The 16,123-nt window shown below is 52.1% G+C and overlaps 1 protein-coding gene across 8 annotated transcripts in view; it reads left to right on the forward strand.

Moving 5' to 3' along the window:
* Window positions 1-16,123, forward strand: part of TPCN1 (two pore segment channel 1) — a 65,506-nt gene that overhangs the window by 23,052 nt on the left and 26,331 nt on the right. For 5 of the 8 annotated variants that reach the window (XM_049865517.1, XM_049865516.1, XM_049865515.1 and 2 more), the window contains exons 3-4: window positions 11,832-11,959; window positions 15,552-15,728. In XM_049865517.1, coding sequence (XP_049721474.1) covers window positions 11,832-11,959; window positions 15,552-15,728 — 305 coding nt within the window. The other 3 variants (XM_049865521.1, XM_049865520.1, XM_049865519.1) reach the window with 3 other exon arrangements.

Genomic DNA, 16,123 nt, shown 5'->3' on the forward strand with positions numbered 1-16,123 from the left:
AGGTCCCTGTCAACTGGCCAGAAACAAAGTTGGAGGTGGCACAGGCAGAAATCAGAGCCCTTCTTTCTAAAACAGTGCTTGACCTGGTTGAGCCTTCCGTTTTTCCTTTCCTTGTCAGGCTTAAGCCTTTGGCAGGACAGGTTTTGGGCTTGAGGCCAGCAATTCAACTGGGAGGGCTCTGTGCCCATTTTGGCCTTTGTCGAGGTGGGTGTGTGTGCCAGGGGCTCTGCCCTGGTTTGGAGCCTTTATGAACAGGCACTGATACCGTGGGTCTACTTCCCATGCCCTCTTGCAGCCACTTATCAGAAAGAGAAGGTCCAAGCAGGGGTTCACGTGCCCTCTGCCGTCTTCCAGTGTCATATCTTACGCCCGATTTTTATCCTGGGCCTTTAAAGAGCCAGCCAGTGCAGAAGCACTGCCGAGACACTGTGCCTGCAAAAGCCAGTGGTGTTGCGTTGGCTCATTTTCCTGTCCTCGCTGAGCCTTTTCCGATGGAGCGGGGCTCTCCACGACAACTGGCAAACGGCTGGGCGATGGCTCGTTGTCATCCTGGCAAGCACTGGTTCCGGGGGGCGCGGGGTGCTCTGTGGGTATTCGCATTTGTTTCTCTGACAACCTGGAGCACACTTGGCAGCGGTCCCAGTTCATGGATGAAGAAACTGAGGCTCTGGGGATTAAGATTGTAGACCGGGCGCTGGGGGCAGGGCACAACCGGAAGTGGACCCAGGTGTCCAGGGCTGCAGAGGATGTGCAGGGGTGTGTGTGTGCATGTGTCTGTGTGTGAACGCGTGTGCATGTGTGTACACACATGGATCTGTGTTTGTGTGTATGCGTATGCATGGGTGTATGTGCACGTGCATACGTGCATGTGTACGTGTGTGTGTTTGACAATGCGTGGGGCTATGCACACGTAAGAAAATAAGAATGAAAAAGAGTGAGTGTTGAAAGGGAGTGTGGCCCTCAGTATAAACCCAAGAACAGTCGCTCCTTTATATTCTCTCTGATCAGAGCCACCTCCTGCAGGAGCTCATAGGCCTCGGATCCAAAGCAACTTCTGGCCCCACACCCCAAACGAACTCCCGGCGGTCCACCAGCCCGAGCCTGACCCTGGGCGGGCTGGACGTGGGCTGCCTCAGAGCCCCCCTCCTGTGCACTCGCTCTCCTCCCTTGCACAGCTTTATGGCCGGCATATGGAGACTGTTTCTATTTACCGGCACCACCAGGACGCTGCTGCAGGCAGTGCTCCAGCGAACGGAAACCTTGGAGTCCCCGCAGGGTCATTTCGGAGGCTGCATGCAAAGCAGCCAGCTGTTTTGCAGGGAGCGCCTGGGCCCAGTTACGTCAGCGTGGCGGAAGCGTTACCATCTGTGCAAACAGGTCATCCAGCTTCGGCTGCCTGTTCTCTGCACTGAGGACTTGGGTGCACTTGGAGTCACAACCTTTTCTTTGTTGTATCCTAATCCCTGTCAGTTCAGCAGTTTCTTTCCGCTCCTTCCCCTCCTCCTCTGAGTGCTTTTATGTTCACCTCTCTGGGCGGGTGGCCACGATCCAGGGAGGGTAGTTAGGGGCATAAATCTCTAGTGGCAAAAGTCCACAGGCCTGAAACAGCCGGTCTGTCCTCTCTGTCTGGTTTTCACATGAGAGCTGTCTGCCCGGGGCAGCAGGAGCCCAGGAGCACAGAACAAAATGTTTCAATTCGTGGAACTTCCCCTTGAGGCGCAGAATGGGATCGTCCTGGTTGCCAAGATTGTTCCTGGTCAGTCTCCTCCGGCACTTTTTAAACCCCCCACAAGGGAAGACGCTCCCTTGCTGTGAGAGCCGGGGTAGATGGCTTCTGCTGCTTTTCTCTGGGGCTGCTTTCCTTTCTCTCTACTTCCCTCCCAAGTCTCCAGCCCAGCTGCCTCCCGGCAAAGGTGGGAATGAAGAGGCAAGGGCCAGCCAGCATCTTCTTGGAGGAGGCTGTGGCAGGCCTGTTCCCTGACAGCCCCGTGGTGAGCTCGTCCGGTCTCAGCAAGCTGGGCCCATGCGGTATGACTCCATCCTTGCCCTCCCAGTGTGCGGGGAGCAGCCCGCCCCACACTGGGGGAGTGTGGCCCCCAAGTTGGCAGTTGCTTATATTCCCAAATCAGAGGGTAGGCTCGGGCCTTGGGAGCGGTGTATGGGGCCGATCTAACCTCTCTGTGCTGGGGGATCTTCCTGTGTGGAGGACACCCTGAATGACATGAGCACAGTCATCCACGTAGACATGTAGGAGCTGGTGTTTCTCGTGGGAAGTGGGCAGGAGCTGACAAGGGCAGCACACCAGTGTCTGGGCAGGGGGATGCTGACAGCCTCTGGGTTCTGAGCCTCCCCAGGCAGAGGTCCCTGGGCAGAGGAGCAGGTGTGGTACAGGAGCCTAGACAGGAAGGTGGGGACTGACCATCCTCTGGGCTCTGCATCCAGCGGTGACCAGCCATGTCCGGCTCTGTGGAGCTCATTCTGAGGAGGTCGGGCCCCTGGGACTGGTCCCCCAGCAAACAGGCTCCCCTCCCCGCCAGGTACTACTTTACCTGAGCGTATGGTCTGTACTTGGTCTCCCACGGACTTGCTTTCCACCTGGACCCTCTTACCTCTGACCTCCCCCTCCCCCTCCTGCCTTCCCTTCTTAGCGGACTGAATTGTCCTTTCATTTGGGAAGCCGCTAAGCCTTTGAGCAGACCTTCTACCAGAACAATACGTGGACTTGGAGCATTTTCGGACTGAATTGTCCTTTCATTTGGGAAGCCGCTAAGCCTTTGAGCAGACCTTCTACCAGAACAATACGTGGACTTGGAGCATTTCCATGGCTTCTGTGGCCATTTCTCCAGCCCGGGAAGACAGGGCAGGGACTGAGAAGCCGTGAGGCGCCACCACCCGCCTCTGGCTGAGGACTGAAGTGCTCTGAGGCTTGGCTAGCCCGGCAGCTGCTGCCTGCCTCTCGAGGTTATCTATAGAAGAAATGGGGCGGCACCGAGGCTCCCTGCGTTTGATTTGCACCCTTTGTATAATCCCCAAATGTGCTGCCCAGCCATGTGGGCTGGGCACAAAGGAGGCTCTTTGAAATTACCTGTGGGTTTCTTGAAAAGCCCCTCAGAGGCCCGCGTCACCTCTGGCCTTTCAGCAGCCCGCCCCCCATAAAAGCCACAAACAGCCTCTTGCATTTTGCCTTTTTGGACCTTGTCCGCAAGCCAAGTTTTGTTTTCTGAGAAAGCCTAGGATTGAATGGTTAGATACACTGAACAAAGTCCACCCTGGGAGGGGAGAAGTCTCCATTCTTTCCCCTCAGCATTTTAAGTAATATTTTACCTTTCTTTTCTTTTCAAGGTTCTGCCCTGAATTACTTTTATACAAAATAGACACTGTTCAGCAACTCCTTAAAAGAATGATCTTTGAAAAACACCCGGAAATCATGTCATGCCCCTTCTTAACACCTTGGGGTGCTCCCCACTGACTCCGAGGTTGTCTGTACCCTCCCCCGAGACCCCCAGCCCTGCCTTGGCTCTCACTGTCTGCCCTCCAGCTCACTGGCCTCCTTTAAATGCACCGTGCAGAATCTTCAGGGCGAGATCTTATATTGCAGTTGGCTTCGGATGTATTTACTGAGCACTTAGCCGGTACCAGGCAGTTCTGGGCCCTAGGGGTACAGCAGGGAGCAAGAGTCCCGCCCTTATGGAGCTGACATTCAGGGCACAGCCACCAAGTCAACAAATGCCCCAGCAGGCAGTAATACAACCCCTTGAGGAATGTAGAGCAGCGGGAGGGGGCGAGAGTGACAGGGTAGCTTTATAGGGGTCAAGGACGGCCTCTGGTAAGAGGATGTTTGGCAGAGAACTAAAAGATGTGAGGAAGCCAGCCATTTAAAAATCCGGAGAGGGCAGAGGGAACCAGATGTGCAAAGGCCCGCAGGCAGAATGCCCCAAGTCTGTTCCAGGATGACAAGGAGGCCAGTGGGGCAGGAGCGAGGGGCTGAGTGGGGCAAGGGGATGACAGAGGTTGTGGGGACAGATTTCACAAGACCTTTAAATCCACAGGCAGGATGTTGGTGTTTTCTCAGGGAGACGGATCGCTGTGGCACAGTGTCTTAGTTATCTAGTGCTGCTATAACGGCAATGCCACAAGTGGGCAGCTTTAACAAACAGTATTTATTTTCTCACAGCTTAGGAGGCTGGAAGTCCGAATTCAGGGTGTGCCGGCAGTAAGGGAAGGCTTTCTCTCTCTGCTCTCAGGGACGGTCCTTGTCTCTTTCAGCTTCTTTTCTTTGGCTCTTTGGCAGTCTCTGTGTGGCATGGCATCTGTCTGTCCTCTCTCATCTCTGCTTTTTGCCTGCTTGCTCAGTCCGCTCTTTCATATCTCAGAAGAGATTGACTCAAGGCACACCCTACAAAAATACTGCCCTATTAACATAACAAAGAAAACCCATTCCCAAGTGGGATTATAAGCAGTATAGAGGTTAGGATTTACAATGCATATTGCGAGGGGATGGGGGGAGACACAGTTCAATCCATAACATACAGTTTGGGGCAGAGGAATGATATGCTCCACTTCAGGGTTTTCAAGGATCACTGTAATCTGATGAGTTACTAAAGCATTTACTTAAACAACAAGGATGAAACAGGAATTCTCGGACAGTGTAGAGACTAGATCATAGAGGGGCAGGACAGGGAGCAGGGAGTAGAGGATGCGTCGGGGAAGGGATTGCAAAGTCCAGGGGAGGGATGGTTTGGGAAGGGTCATGGCAGTCATGGTGGAGCCAGCAACAGGTGGGACCTTATGGTCCCTGTGTAACCAGTGTCATTGTGCACAGTCCTGCGTGGAATGAGCCACCTAATGTCCCAGGACCCTCCCTGCCCCAGGATCCTCTGTCGATGCAGCCGTTGTACTCCGTGACTGTAGGTCAGGGAAAATACACCCCCAGCAGCCATCCCACCGCAGCCTCTTGCCTATCCCCCAGTCCCTCATGGCTCCGGCTAATGGGAATGACAGCCTGTACAAGGACAGATTGTCATTTTTGTTTTTTGGTCACAGATGCTAAACTTGTCTCACAGAGACCACCCCCAACATTTCTGCAGTGATGGATAAACGGTAAATGTTTGTCTTGGGGGAGCTCCAGGCTGGAAGCCAGGAGGCCTGTGTAACAGGGGCAGCTGGGTACAAAGCTAGGTCTAGAGCCCAGGCCTCCCTGGGTCTATTTCCCCAACTCTAAAATGTGAGCATTGAATTAAATGGTCTGTACGATCCATTCCAGAGCCGATAGCCATTGTTTCTAGGACCAGCTGCTGAAAGTACCCCAAAACCGAGCAGGAAAGCTCTATAGCAGTGTTTCTCGGCCTTCGTCTGCTAGAGGACCTGTGCTTTCACAAAATACAGTAAAAATGAATTATGGGCAGTCCCTGAATTACACACAAGTTTTGTTCCTAAATCTGCCTGTAAGTTGAATTTATACGTAAGTTGAAATGGTTAGGTACGGTTCATGTCTAATGTCACTGAGGCAAATGTTTGTCATAGGATATAGTATACCTTTCTATGCATAAAAAACATTAAAGAAATACTTCCAGATACGTTAACACATCTTTAACATAATAATAATGTTTCGATGTGAGTCGCAAAGTAGCTCCCATTTTGTTATTACGAACCATGGCGTATGTGCCTCAAATTTTTAATAAAAGAGGCTTTACAGGGGTTGGTTTGTAACTACGGGCTGTACGTAAGTTGGACATTCATGACCTGGGGACTGCCTGTACCAGAAAAAGGAAATGCTGCGTTAACGCCAATTACTATAAAGTCCAACCCATTGCCGTCGAGTCAGCTCTGACTCAGCAACCCTATAGGGTTATCTCACAGGGTTCCTAAGGCTGTAATGTCAGCTTTCCAGAAGCAGACTGCCACATCTCTCTGCCACGGAGCGGCTGGTAGGTTGGTACCGCCCGCCTTTCGATTAGCAGCTGAGTGCTTAACCCACCATGCCAGCAGCACTCCTTGCTAGTTCCTAAACACCAACTGTAATTCCCTCATGTATCCCACCATGGACGGTGACGTGCTGTCCTTGGCCCGTCCTGCTGTGCCCACCGTGGAGTGACACTGCTTTGAGGCTTAGCATTGTGGTTCACAGCACAGATTTGGTCCTTTCCCTGGCTCCATCACTTTCTAAACCTGTGACCTGGGCAGGCTCACAGATCTCACTGTGCTTCCATCCCTCAACTGTAAAATGAGGAATAACCAGACCTCACAGGGTTGTTGTCAGGATGGAATTTTACACATATATGTATACACGTGCCTGGCACCTAGGGGGCAGCTGTGGTTCAGTGGTATAATTCTCACTTTTCCCCGTGAGAGACCTGGGTTCAATTCCTGGCCACCACACCACATGCGCAGTCACCACCCATCTGTCAGTTGAGGCTTGTGTGTTGCTAGGATGCTGAACAGGTTTCAGTGGAGCTTCCAGACTAAGACAGACTAGGAAGAAAGGCCTGGTGGTCTGCTTCTGAAAATCAGCCAAGGAAAACCCTGTGGTCCTATCCTCAACTGATCATGGGGGTGGCACGGGATCGGGCGGTGTTTCATTCCGTTGTGCATGCAGTCCCCGGGAGATGGGGGCCAACTCGATGGCAGCCAACAACCACGTGCCTGGCACACAGAGTGTGTCATACCATTTGTGTTTGTACTTTCATCATAAGTGAGTTGCTACGGTTTGGGCGGAATAGATTTGTGGGACTGCAGTTACCTGGGGTGGGAGGAAAGTGTGTGCTGAGGAGATGGCCTTTGTCTTCTCCACACGGTTCCGCAGACAGTGCCTGCAGACGCCTTTTAGTAACCAGCAAGATCTGGGCACCGGGGCCTTTGTGGAGTGGGCCCTGCTGGCCCACAAGGGCAGCCATGGATTCGGCATCGTTGTTCAGGCCATCTGTGTCCTCCAGCCTGGCCCCCTTCGCAGCCTCTGCTCACCTGCAGACGCATAGATGCTTCAAATTAGAAGGGCAGCTAGTCCAACTCCGCACTTGCCGTGTGAACCTCCTTTCTGGAAGCATCCCCATAATGGCCATGGAGCCTCTTCTTGAGGGTCCCAGCAATGTGTGCTTGCTGCCTCAGCAGACAAGTGCCCCCGGAGACCAGAGGTAAACCCATTCTGTCCAGTCCGTCGTTGGGTAGCTCTGCTTGTCAGGAAGTCTCTCTGTGGGTCTAGCAGACACCGTCCTCGCTGTGGCAGACGCCGTCCTCGCTGTGACGTCCACCCCTAACCTCATCTGCAGCATGTCCACTCTTACCTGCCAGCCAGGTGTCAGCTGCAGCCCTGGAGGGCACATTTGTCTTTGGGCGTGATGTTCATTGCCACAGAGGGCGCCATCTGTCTCTGGGCATCGTCAGTGCTTGGTAGCAACCATCCTATATGGACCAGGGTGAAGGTTTGGAGTTTGCTTGCCTTGTTAAGGAGTCCGAATCTGACTCAGGGCGATCCACTGGACGGTTGGAAGCAGCAAGGTGACCTGATCAGAGTTGTGCTTCACAGAGTTCCCCCGCAGCAAATGCTCGGGGCTGGGTGGTCGGTAAAGGCCTGGCAGCAAGAACCAGCCTGAAGCCTGGAGCCATCTTGTAGGTAGAAAACAAGGAGGCCCAAAAGAAGGCAGATGGGTGTGGGGATGGGTTTGAGAGAACAGGCCCTCCCAAACCTGGTGACTTCCGGGCCTTGAGGAGTGAAGCAGATGGTATCAAGGTTTCTGTCTCTGAGGACAGTCCTCACAAGGTGGTCCTTCCCCCTGTCCCCGTGGTCCTCACGGATTTCAGAAGCTGGGCAGAACTATTGTTTGTGGCTTCCAGGGGGTTGTGTGCCAGGGAAGAGGGGATGGATGTCTCTGACCTGTACCAGGACACTAAAGGACACCACATGGTGCTTTAGACCATCTGGTCCAGTGGTGCTTAAGGATGTGGGTGGTGAGGGGGCAAAGGGGGGACGTTGAGGAGGGCCAGGTGCCTTCTCGCCGCCAGGGATGGGCTGAGAGAGCTAATGGGGGGGGGGGAAGAAGATGCTGAGATCAATCTGCTGAGATCCCCAGGAAGAGGAAGGGACAGGCAGGCTCAGATGGGGTGTCTCCCAGGCGGGGGGCCTCAGACAGACACTTCGCTGTTTAATGCAGGGTGGGAATGTGGCGCTAATGTCTGCTGCCATCTGTGCCCACGCCAGCACCCCAGCCGCTCTGTCAGTGGTTATTTATTTGACCTAGGACTCTGCTGTGTAGCCAGATCTGGTGCCTGCAGTGGTGTGTGAAGGTCGAGGAGGACAGGGCACGGGCACACGAGGGTACGGTCCTCTCCAGCCACCTGCCCAAGGCTCTCCTTACTCAGGAGCTGCACTTTGGCTGGTGCCTCCCTAGTTCACGGGAGCAGATTGAGGAAGATGGTTTGACCTTCTCCTGTCTCCGCCTGAGGCTTAGTTCTTTCACAAACAGGCGCTGGGAGCAGAATTGGGAGAGGCTGCTCTGTTGGCACTGGGCAGAGAACTCGTCTTTGAAAGGCACGAACAGGTCAGAGAACTACACTACCTGATCTTCAAGACTTACACAGCCGCAGGAATCGAGACATGGTAGTGTTGTAAGCAGCCTCTTAAAAGGTTAAAGACACACTTCCTGTATGACCAAGCTGTTTCACCCCTACTTACTTACCCAAGGGAGCCCTGGTGGCACAGTGGTTAAGAGCTAGGCTGCTAACCAGAAGGTCGGCAGTTCAAATCACCAGCCACTCCTTGGAAATACGGTGGGGCAGTTCTACTCTGTCCTGTAGGGTTGCTATGAGTTGGAATTGACTCAATGGCAACAGGTTTTTTTTTTTTTTTTTTTGGTTTTTTATCTGCCCAAGAGAAATGAAAATATATGTGCACACAAAGGCCTCCACATGAGTGTTCATAGCAGCTGTCTTTGAAATAGCCCTCAACTGGGAACAGCCTAAATGTCCATCAACGGGAGATGGATAAGCGAACTGTGGTACATCCATATAATGGAACACCACTGTCTTAGTCATCTAGTGCTGCTATAACAGAAATACCACAAGTGGATGGCTTTAACAATGAGAAATGTATTCTGTCACTGTCTAGTAGGCTGTAAGTCTGAATTCAGGGTGTCAGCTCCAGGGGAAGGCTTTCTCTCTCTGTCGGCTCTGGAGGAAGGTCCTTGTCATCAATCTTCCCCTGGACTAGGAGCTTCTCAATGCAGGGACCCCAGGCCCAAAGAACACGCTATTCTCCTGGCTCTTGTTTCTTGGCGGTATGAGGTCCCCCTGTCTCTCTTCTCATTTCTCACTTTTATATCTCAAAAGAGATTGGTTTAAGACACAACCTAATCCTGTAGATTGAGCCCTGCTTCATTACGTCAGATGACAACGTGGTGGACAGTCACACAATAGTGAAAATTATGGCCCAGCCAAGTTGACACACATTTTGGGGGGACACAATTCAATCTGTAACAACTACTCAGCAGTACAGCGCAATGAATTGCTACACTATATAACATGATGAAATTAAAAATAATTTGCTGAATGAAAAAAGACAAGCAAAAAGAGTACGTACTGTATCATTTCATTCATATAAAACTCTAAAAACTATTGACTCATCTGTAGTGACAGAAAGCAGATCATTGGTTGCCGGGGGTGTGGGGGGGGGAGGGGAGACAGAAGGGAAACAAGGGAACTTTTGGGGGTGATGGATATACTTATTTATTATGGTGATGGTTCCACAGGTCCATGTATATGTCACAACTTACCAAGCTGTGTACTTGAAATATGTGCAGTTTATTGTATGCTGCTTATATCTCAATTAAGGAGCCCTGGTGGCACGGTGGTTAAGAGCTCAGTTGCTAACCAAAAGATTGGCAGTTTGAATCCACCAGCCGCTCCTTGGAAACCCTATGAGGCAGTTCTACTCTGCCCTACAGGGTCGCTGTGAGTTGGAATGACTTGACAGCAGTGGATTTTTGGTTTGGTGGCACAGTGGTTAAAGAGTTTGACTGCTAACTGAAAGGTCAGCAGTTTGAACCCAGCAGCCCGCTCTGCAGGAGGAAAATGTAGTGGTCTCCTTCCATAAAGATTACAGCCTTGGAAACCCTATGGGGCAGTTTTACTCTGTCCTGTAGTGTCTCTACGAGTTGAAATTGATTTGACAGCAATGGGTTTTATACCTTAAATAAACTGTTAAAAAAAAACGAAACAAAACTGGGAAGAGCTTTGCAGGTGGGAGGGCCTGACCTGGCTGTTTGAGATCAGGAGACCCCATTGTGACCCAACGGCCCTATGAACCCTACTAGTTCCCCATTCCCCTTCCTGTTTCCTGCTGAGCCTTATATTTGCTTCCTGCTAGCTATGCAAATCTCATTACCCAAACCTGTAATTCTTCATCTTCGTGCAGGTAGATCACTTAGTGGCTGCGTTGTGGGGAGAACCAGATTTTAATCTTAGATTCACACCTTCCCAATAAATTAGCGAGTTGAGAATCGTTCCTTGGTACCACTGTTTATCATGTGTATCAGTGGAGACCCTTGATTGTCATGACCAACCCAGCTCAGGTGGGCCTAAGTAAAAAGCGTCTTGATTGGTGCAGATTTTGGAAAAGTTCAGGGATGGAGTTCAGGCATAGCCAGATGCCAGGTATGCAATTGTTGTTTTCAGGAGTAGGTATTTCTCTCTCAGTTTTGTTCTCTTCTTTCTGGCTTCCTTCTCAGGCTGGCTCTCCCCACGTGGTGGCAGCCGCCAGCAACAGAGAAAGAGCCCCTCCTTCCTAATTGTTATTGGGTGCCATTGAGTCAATTCTGACTCCTAGCGACCACATGTGACAGTAGAACTGCCCCGTAGGGTTTCCTAGGCTGTAATCTTTAGGGAAGCAGATCACCAGGTCTTTTCTCCTGCGGAGCCGCTGGTGGGCTCCAGCTGCCCCCCTTTCAGTTAGCAGCTGAGCGCTTAACCATTTGCCCCACCAGGGCTCCTTCCTTTCTGATTAGTCCGGAAAAAATTCCAGGTTGAGCCCTCATTGGCTGGGCTTGAGCCAGTGCCCAGGCCTGAACCAATCACTGTGCTCAGGGTTGCTGAGGATGCTGATTGCCAGGCCTGACCACATACAGAAACCAGGGATGGAGGCAAGAAGAGCCAGGCAACCTGGAGCAGAGGAGAGGTGGTTCCACCAAGGCAAATGGGGCAGGGTCACTGGAAGAAGAAGGCTCGGAGGGAAAATACCCAATGACCCTGTGCCAGGGAGCAAATCCATCCATTTTTATTTTTGAACTCAGAACTCAGTAGAATATTAACGTGCTTCCAAAAGTCAAAAGTATCCACTCCTACCCTGTTCCCCCTACAAGTTTCACTGAGTTCTGATTTATTCTTCCTGAATTTTTTGTTTGTTTGTTTGAAGCCTTGGTGGTGCAGTGGTTAAGAGCTTGGCTGCTAACCAAAAGGTCAGCAATTTGAATCTATGAGCTGCTCCTTGGAAACCCTATGGGGCAGTTCTACTCTGTCCTCTTAGGTTGCTATGAATTGGAATCAACTCGATGGCAACGGGTTTGGGTATTTCTTTTTATAACGATAACTAGATATGTGTATAATTTCTTGTTTCTTCTTTTTTTTTTTCTTTTACGCAAAAGGTAGCGTACTCTATGTGATCTTTTGCACTTGCTTTTTAAAAATTTCTCAACTGACTGTAGTAGTTCTTGGCATCTGACCTGTGTATAATAGGATAGATGTGTGAGCATACAAGGTGACCGCCAGACTTTATTTCTGGTGAATGGTGCCTTTTTTTCTCTAAAGCCCGGTTTGTAAGTGACTCTCTCTCTCCTTCAATGCAGACGGAAGCAGCTATGCCATCGACGACTCCCGGGACCCCAGCCTGAGCTCTGGGGGTGAGAGTTTCCCCCCAAGCCCCACCAGACACAACTGGGAAATGAATTATCAAGAAGCAGCCATCTACCTCCAGGTGAGTATCGCCTGGTCAGGGCCTGCCCGTTCTCAGCGCCCGTGGGTGGGGAAAGGAGGTTCCGGAGTGTCAGGTGTCGTGTGATCATTTTTAAATAAAATGTATGCACACATTGCTACATGCACACGTATGTGTAGGTGTTTGCGTGTATCTATTACCGCTGATCATCTCTGGCTGATGGGATTTTGAGTCATTTGACTCCCTTTTCATCCCGTGCACTATTTGAGTTATTTTACCAAAACCTTTGCATCATTTTGTAAAAAATAAAAATAAAAACCAAGCCAACCTCAGGCCGCTCTGAAGGGGAGTCTGTGGCTGTTTCTGGAGGATGGCTTTAGCTGGTGCCGAGATGGCCTCTTCCTTCTGGTGCTTAATAGCTAAGCCGTAGCTCAGCCCCTGCACCAGGTTGTGGGTGTGCTTGGCTAAATGGCTGCTCGCTGCTCTGAGGCTAACTGGAGCCCGCATCTTCCTCTCCTCCCAGATTGTCGCTGTTAGCTCGCTCACCCTCGGGAGCCTAGCGCCCTGAGATAGCCTTGTTTTCTGCACTGAGTCCCACCCCAGGGAGCAGAGAGCGAGGCCTGGAAGTCACGTACCCCTGGCCTGTGTTCTTATTTTCCTGACCTAGTTGGTGATCTGCAACCAGGAAACAAGGCTCGTGTTCTCCTTTGGGGTCTTGGCTCAGAGTCCGGTGACATGGTCAATATTTCACTCTGTTCTCATCGGTGGAGACCTCGTCACCGCTGCTCTGCGGCAATTCCAAGTCCTGTAGTTAAAATCCGAGCCCTCCACCTCCCGTGTCAGGGATTGCCTCAAGCTGGACCTTCATTCTTGGCTATGGGCTAGAAGAAATTGCTTTTCTTAGTAATTCGAACCAGAAGCTTCCCAGGCCACTGTGTGTGTTCCCCCCCCAACCCCCCACCCTGAAGGCTGCTGCCGGAAACCACGGCTCTGCGCAAACCACAGTAATGTGAGCAAGGCTTGCCACTGGCCCTTCGCTTGACTGCCGAGATGCTTGTTTCCTCTGCCCAGTCTGCCCTGTCAGGTCTGCGGTTTGCCTTTATTTTTTGCTGATGAGGGAAGCAGCATACCCCCTTCAGAGAAGTGACTCACTCAGAATAACCCAGCAAACCACAGCCAGAGTCTGAGCTCACAGCCTCCTAAGCTATTGGACAGTTTCCAGGCTGGGCTGGGGCCTGGAGAAGTGGTCTCTTGCAGCTGTGGTTCATCCAAACATGTGTAAAACACCAAAGGCCATGAGTGGCACAAGGGGTTCAGATCCACCCGGCAGTGCCACAGAAGAAAGGCCTGGTGATCTGCTTCCATAAAGAGTACAGCCAAGAAAATATTATGGAAAATCACGGCAACACATGGGGTTGCCGTGAGTCAGAGTCGACTCGATGACAATGGGTCTAGTGTGATTAATAAACATCTACTGCGTAGCCGGCACCATGCCAGGCGAGGCACTGACAGTACACACCCCTCCTTCCTGACATTGGCGCGGAGGCTCGGTGTGCTGAAGCCCCTCATGGCTAGCATGGGAGCCCACCAGGCCAGAGCCCTTTCCAGGGCACCGTGGGTGGGCCTGCACCACGGCCCAGAGACACTTCTCTCGTTGGCCTGGCCCTTCAGCTCCTGCGTGCAACTCTCGAGTGCATCACCATGGCATGTGTGAGCTCAGCCTTCCAGGGAGTGAGGGTTTGTGAGGGTGCTGTGGGTGGCCTCATCGTAGAGCAGCCGAAGGTATGCGTGCATTCTGGAGACAGCTGGACACTTTCAAAGGGGCTCTGGGTGAACAGACCAAGGCTTACATCCTGGCTCTGCCACTTCGTGGTTGCTGGGTGATCCAGGCACATGAACTCTAAGCCTGCTTCCCTCTTCTGTGAGGCAGAGCCAATAGGAACAGTTTCAACCCTGAGGGTGAGTGAAGGAGTAAATGGACAGGGTTTCCCAGCTTCAGGACGTTTGAGTTTGGCCCGGTAACTCTGGAGCCGTCCTGTGCGTTGTAGGATGTTTGCAGCGTCTCTGGCTCCTACCCACTAGATGCCAATAGCACCACCCCCAGGTATAACGACCAAAAATATCTCCAGACATTACGATGTGCCCCGGAGCGGGGGGCAAGATGCCCCCAAGTTGAGAACCACTGCAGCAAGGTGATGCATGCGAAGCATTAGCCAAGTGAGTACTGAGCGTTGGCTGCTGGGCAGTGATGCTGCCGAGTTGGGAAAACTCCTTACTTAGCCTGTGCCCACGAACACCAGGGATGCAGTGAAATAACCCTCCGCCCCCTTGGGCTGACCCTCTCAGGGCCTGTCAGAGGCTCAGCAGTGGCCTTGGGGGTGTCACCTGCTGGTGTCCCCAAGTGGGCATTCCTGGGCTGTGTCATTTATTTCTACATCCTTAGCAGGAGGGCAGTAGAGTCCTTTGGAGCCTGTAACCTCAGGTTGTTACTGAAGTTCTCTGTGCCTTGGTTTCCTCAGCTCTCTGGTGAATGGGATAATGCAAGTACCCACCTGTCCAGAAGGCTGTGAGGACTGAGTGAGTGCTGCAGGGCAGTACTGAGCAGGCACCTGGTGTATGGTGATCACTCAGTCCCTGTTGGCCACTGTTTTATGACTATTCCGGGGGCAAGAATTGAGGGTGAGTTCAGCAGGTCTGCAAGGCCCTGCAGAGATTCGGAAATTAGGAAGAATAGCAAAGAGATAGTAACATCAAGTCAGAAGTGGGATATTGGAAAGCCTGAGCAAAGCCAGAGCGGACACCCCGCTGGGGGCAAAAAAAACCAGTTGCCATCGATTCGATTCGATTCTGACTCACGGCAACTCCACGCGCGTCCGAGTATAGCTGTGCTCCACAGGGTTTTCAATGGCTGGTTTATTGGAAGTAGATCACCAGGCCTTTCTTACAGGGCACCTCTGGGTGGACCTGAACCGCCAACCTATCGGTTAGCAGCTGAGTGTATTAGCGCTTGATGATTTTAAAAGGTCTGACTAGGTATGGTTATTAGCTTCATTTTTTTTTTCTTTCACTGTCAATTTTAATTAGCTAGTATCTGTGGGGAGCTTGCTGTGTGCCTGCCTCTGTCTCAAGGGTCTGTCATTGTTTTCCCATTTCATCCTTACAGTAGCCCTCTGAGTAGGTACCAGTGTCTTCCCCTTGATGGTTGAAGAAGTTGAGGCCCACAGAGGCGGAGGAACTTTCTCAATGTTACGTGGAGAGGGAATGCGACAGGCAGGACCCACCCAAGTCTGTTTACACCAGGACCCCTGTGCCGGGCACTTCTGAGACTGAGAATTGGCCTCTCAGGGGGTCAGACATGCTGCCTTCCTGTCACCTTCCCTCAGGACCTTTCTGCTCTTTGATTCCTCAGAGTGGTTTTTAAGAAGCAGTGAGTCTTCTGAGTCCTGTCAGCCCTAAGGGTGAGGTTGACCGATGGGCAGTTCTATGAAGAGGATCGTTGTGATGTCCTGTCCTCTTCTGTCTCCAGCCTGAACTTGTCTTACCACCTTCCTCCCCTCCCCTGCCCACCATACGCACATCTTTGGTGCCGTGCCATCTCCAGGCCCGTTCACCCACATGATTCTTGTTTTCCCAGGAAGGCGAGAATAATGACAAGTTCTTCACCCATCCCAAGGATGCCAAAGCGCTGGCGGCCTACCTCTTTGTACACAACCACCTCTTCTACCTAATGGAGCTGTTGACTGCCCTGCTCCTGCTGCTGCTCTCCCTGTGTGAGGCCCCCGCCGTCCCCGCGCTCCGGCTTGGCATCTATGTGAGTGCCCCTGGGCTCCCTGCAGGCGGGCAAGCAGCAGAGACCGGCTTGGGCTACTCAAGCCTGAGAGGGGACGTTCTGGAAGGGTGGCACTGCAAACAGACTTGAAACAGAGAGGCACAGGGTGGTCGTAGAGGCCTCAGGAGCAGCAGTGGCCTGGCCAGCTGGCCCAGGTACCCCAGCCTGTCTCTGGCTCTGCTCACTATCCAATTCCAAGGAGGGGCAGCATCCTGTTGGCCTCGTTTAAGACCGGCACCCACACCTTGGCCATGGTGGCCAGGACACCCTCCTGAGAGGCTCACACCATTGTATCCAACCTCAGCAGAAACAGAAAAGGCAATCGGGTGTGATCACCAGTGGCGGCGGGGTGTATCCTGGCAGCCACAGCCCCACAA

The sequence above is a fragment of the Elephas maximus genome, chromosome 22, assembly GCF_024166365.1.
Source record: "Elephas maximus indicus isolate mEleMax1 chromosome 22, mEleMax1 primary haplotype, whole genome shotgun sequence".
In the NCBI taxonomy this organism is placed as follows: Eukaryota; Metazoa; Chordata; class Mammalia; order Proboscidea; family Elephantidae; genus Elephas; species Elephas maximus.